Genomic DNA, 3982 nt, shown 5'->3' with positions numbered 1-3982 from the left:
GGCGGTCCGGGCCGCGTGGGAAGGCTGCCGCGCCCCGGGTCCCGGGCCCCGCGCCGCGTGGGAAGGCTGCCGTGCCCCGGGTCCCGGTCGCGTGGGAAGGCTGCCGTGCCCCGGGTCCCGGGCCGCGGGCTGGGACCTGCTCCCGCTCCTGTCCCCCGGCAGCGCAGGCAGGGCAGCTCTCGGAGTGCTGCCTGCTCCGGCAGCCGGCAGCGAGCCTGCCCCGCTCAGTTAGGTCAAGCGGCTCCTCGCCTTGCTTTCCTTGCTGTTTTGGATACTTTGGGCACCTGGTTCCCCCCGTCTACCTCGCCGCTCTTCATAATTTTCCCGATAAAGCTATGAATTCGAGAGCGACTTGTCGTGCTTCGTCCCGCCCCAGGTCCGAGGAGGAAGGGCTGTGCCGGCTGGCCCGGGGCGCCGACGGCGCGGTCGGGGCGTCCAGTCGTGCTCGGCACCGGCGCTGCGGCCCGCGGGCAGCCCCGGGCAGCGAGGGCCTCCCGCCAGCCCGTCCGCCGCTCCCTTCGGGGACTGCACACTCCACAGTCCTGGCTCTCCCCGTCACTCTGGGTCGGGCGGAGCTGAGCTTGGTGGTTTATGTTTCCGAAGAAGTTGTAAAACAAAAGCACGAAGCTGAGTGACGGGGAGAACAAAATACGGGTAGGCGCACTCACCCCGCTACAGAGAGGACAATCACACGGGGAGGCATTCACCCCCGGCGGCCATGCCCCAATTTCTAAGTGGTTTTATCTTGTTTTGGAAGTTGTTTCGATGCAATAGGCTGAGATCGGTGGCTGCTAGAGACGAAACTCAATGCACGTAAATAGCGAGGACCTGGCAGATGAAATACCCTTTCTCCAGTCTGCTCAGGATGCTTCTTCGTCCCTGTGTCAGGGCAGGGGAGATGGCAGGACCTGACTGAAAGGACTCCCCCTCCCGAGAGAAGCATCCCGTCCTCGCACTCGTTTAAGGGCGAGAGGCAGAGTCTTCCCTGCCGTCTGCCGCTCAGCTTCTGCCCGACCCTGCGCAAACGAATTTAGCCCAAAGGGGCATTTTCTGGGCCTCAAAATAAAACACACCCAGGGAGAAATATGTGGCGTTTTTAAATACGTGCAATTTAGGCTGATCCCGGCCAGGGAAGTGACTCTTTTCCCCTCTCCGCCAAACCCTGCCGAGTCAGTGCTGGCCAAATATACAAGAAGATACTGAAATACAAACGGGAGGTCGGGCCCTACCGGCTTGGCCAGGGAGGGGGCCCGAGAGGGGGCAGGGGGCGCTGAGGACGGACTCTCCCGGTCAGCCCGGCCCTCAGTCACGGCCCCGCGGCGGGGGCGGCTGCACTCTCCCGGGCCGCGGCTCCGGGGTCGGCGGCGGGGCGGGCGGAGCTCGCTTTGGACGAGCCCCCGAGCCGATTTCTCCTCCTCGCCGGCCCCATCCCAGCCTTATCGAGCCCATTCGGGAGCCGTGAGGGGGCCGCGGGTCCCGGCGGGGCTGGCAGCACTGGCAGGCGGGTGGCCGCCTTTCGTTTCGTTTCGTTTCGTTTCGTTTCATTTCGTTTCGTTCCGTCTCATTTCGTTCTGTTTCGTTTCGTTTCGTTTCGACTCTCTCCGCTCGGGGGAGGGAAAGGCCGAACCCCGCCGACGGGTCCTGTCGGGAAACGGCGGCAGCTCGGTGAGCGGGACCGGACACGCGGAGCCGCGCCGCGCCGCGCCGCGCCGGGGCCCTCAGCCGTTTCGCACCGGCCATGTGCTGCTCGGGCCGGGACGCGTCCCGGGGCCCGGGCCCGGGCAGCTCCCGGGAGCCGCAGTAACTCCGCCAGGCAGGATAGTGAGGTAAAACGTGCATGGTTTATTTGAAATGCTGCAGCGTACACAGACACCAAATTTCATTCAGCACACACACAGCGAAACGAAATCTCGTTTTAAAAAAAAGGAAACGGAGGCAAATTCCTCTATTAAATATGCAAAGCAAAAAAAAAAAAAAAAAAGTATTCTTGCCTTAGAAAGTGCAGAGTTCACTATTTGCAAAGGCAACCGTCCCCGCGGCGGGCCCGGGGCCGGGCACCGCGGCCGCTCCGGCACCCCCGGCTGCCCCGGGCAGCCCGGCTTGGCCAGTCCCGCAGCAGCCGCGCCGCTGCCGTGGAGGCGCCGCTTCTGTGAGCCCGAATGATTTGATTGTCGAAGCGTAGGTTTTTTACCGTGAAATCATACGGTTATCGAACAGTTTAAGCGAAACCAAAGCAAAATAAATCTCCATTTTCCCCGAACAAACCGTGACTCCAGGGGCGTGCCAATTTTTTTCCTTTCTTTCTTTTTCTTTTTTTTTTAATTTTTTTCCTTTTTTTTTTTCTTTAATTTAGCCGATGAGGTAGAAACAGAAACGTTATTGCAAAAATGCGATGGATTTGCTGGGAGCAGGGGATAGCGAACAAAACCATGCAAGTGGGTGTGTGTGCGTGTGTGTGGAAGTGTGCGTGGGGACCCTCTGCAGCGAGCGCGGGTGAGCAGGGCCGGCGCCTCTGTATTTACAGCCGTCCAGGGCGGCTTCGAGATCTTTTTCTTTCTTTTTTTTTTCTTTCTTTTTTTCTTTCTTTTTTCTTTTTTTTTAAAGAAGAGGATCGGGCACCGAGAAGGGATCGGTGTCCCCTGTCCCCGCCTGCCCGGCCAGGGAGTCGGGAAGGGACGGGGGGGCTGGAACAAAGACCTGCCCAGGCTCTCGCCGCCGCTGCCCTGACTCCGACACCCCCCCCGTAAACCCCCCTGGCCTTTCGTTTTGTCTTTTCTTTTTTTCTCCTGTTCTCTCTCTCTCTTTTTTTTTTTTTTTCCTTTTCCCCCAGTTTTGTCTACAAAAGCAGTCTGTACCAGTCATAACAGCGCGGCCAGTTCACCCGGGGGTGAGGAGCCGACACCAGGCTGTTCACTTTGCTTTGGGCAGGTTTCCTTTTTAGGTTTATTATTCCATTTTTTTTTAAACAAACAAATGAAAAACCCTGCCCGTTTTGGAGAGGCTGAGGCCAGGGTCATGCTGGGCTGGCTGGGGGGCCAGGCGCTCCCCCCACTGGCCTCCCAGCCCCTTCTTCAGTAGGTGGCAGAAAATTTCATCCTTTTCTGCTTCTGTCTCTGATTGCAAAACCAGACCCGCACCACATTCTTCTTCAAGTCTAACTTCTCGGCAATGGCAGCGATTTTCTCTGAGGAGGGCCGTGGCTGCACAGCAAAGTAGGCCTCCAGTGACCGCTTTTCAGGGGCAGCAATGGAGGTGCGCTTGCGTTTCTTGTCACCCCCCGTGTAAATCTCAGGTTTGGTCATTTTCTCTCTCTGGGCCCGCTCTGCCTCCTCCAACCATGCTTCCAGGATGGGCTTTAGGGCCACCATGTTATTGTGGGACAAGGTGAGAGACTCAAACCTGCAGATGGTGCTTTGGCTAAGGCAGCCAACCCCTGGGATCTTCAGGTTGGCCAGTGCAGAGCCCACATCAGCCTGGGTCACCCCCAGCTTGATCCTCCGCTGCTTGAACCGCTCAGCAAAGGACTCCAGCTCCCGTGGGTCCGTCTCCGTCTCGGGGCTGGAGATGACAGCATGGGAAGTGAGGCCGTGGGGGTGGGACATGTTCATAGGCTGGGAGTGGTGGGCCATGTGGTTGATGGCCGACATGTGGGAGTGAGGGTGTGAAGGTGTGGAGCCCACATCTGGGCCGGGCACTCCTCCGAGCGGGATGGCAGAATTGAGGTGGTCCAGGAGCTCACCATCCAGGCCCTGGGAGGGCTGGTGGTGGTGGTGGTGGGGATGGTGTGTGGTGAGCACGGACGGGTGGTGCAGGTGCACGGAGGACGAGGTAGGAGTGCAGGACACGCTGCTCATGGTGTGGTAGGTGGCATCCGGCTTGAAAGGGTGGGTTTTCTGTGATACTATATCCACAGCGGCCAGAGCCTCAGCACCTCGCAGCAAGGTCTCATCAAAGCCCGCAAAAATGTTACCTTGGATCTGGA

The 3982-nt window shown here is 59.1% G+C and overlaps 1 protein-coding gene across 1 annotated transcript in view; it reads right to left on the bottom strand.

Moving 5' to 3' along the window:
- The window catches only part of LOC112978567 (brain-specific homeobox/POU domain protein 3), a 4493-nt gene extending 518 nt beyond the window's left edge, over window positions 1-3975 (bottom strand). The window contains exon 1 of the mRNA XM_026092169.1: window positions 3025-3975. Coding sequence (XP_025947954.1) covers window positions 3072-3854 — 783 coding nt within the window. The 5' untranslated portion in view covers window positions 3855-3975 and the 3' untranslated portion in view covers window positions 3025-3071. The remainder of the gene's footprint in view (window positions 1-3024) is intronic.
- Window positions 3976-3982: the final 7 nt, after the last annotated feature.

Source organism: Apteryx rowi, unplaced genomic scaffold (assembly GCF_003343035.1).
Source record: "Apteryx rowi isolate R43461 unplaced genomic scaffold, aptRow1 scaffold_942, whole genome shotgun sequence".
Taxonomy (NCBI): Eukaryota; Metazoa; Chordata; class Aves; order Apterygiformes; family Apterygidae; genus Apteryx; species Apteryx rowi.
Note: the sequence above shows the minus strand (reverse complement) of the source record. Positions and strands in the feature narration are given on the sequence as shown.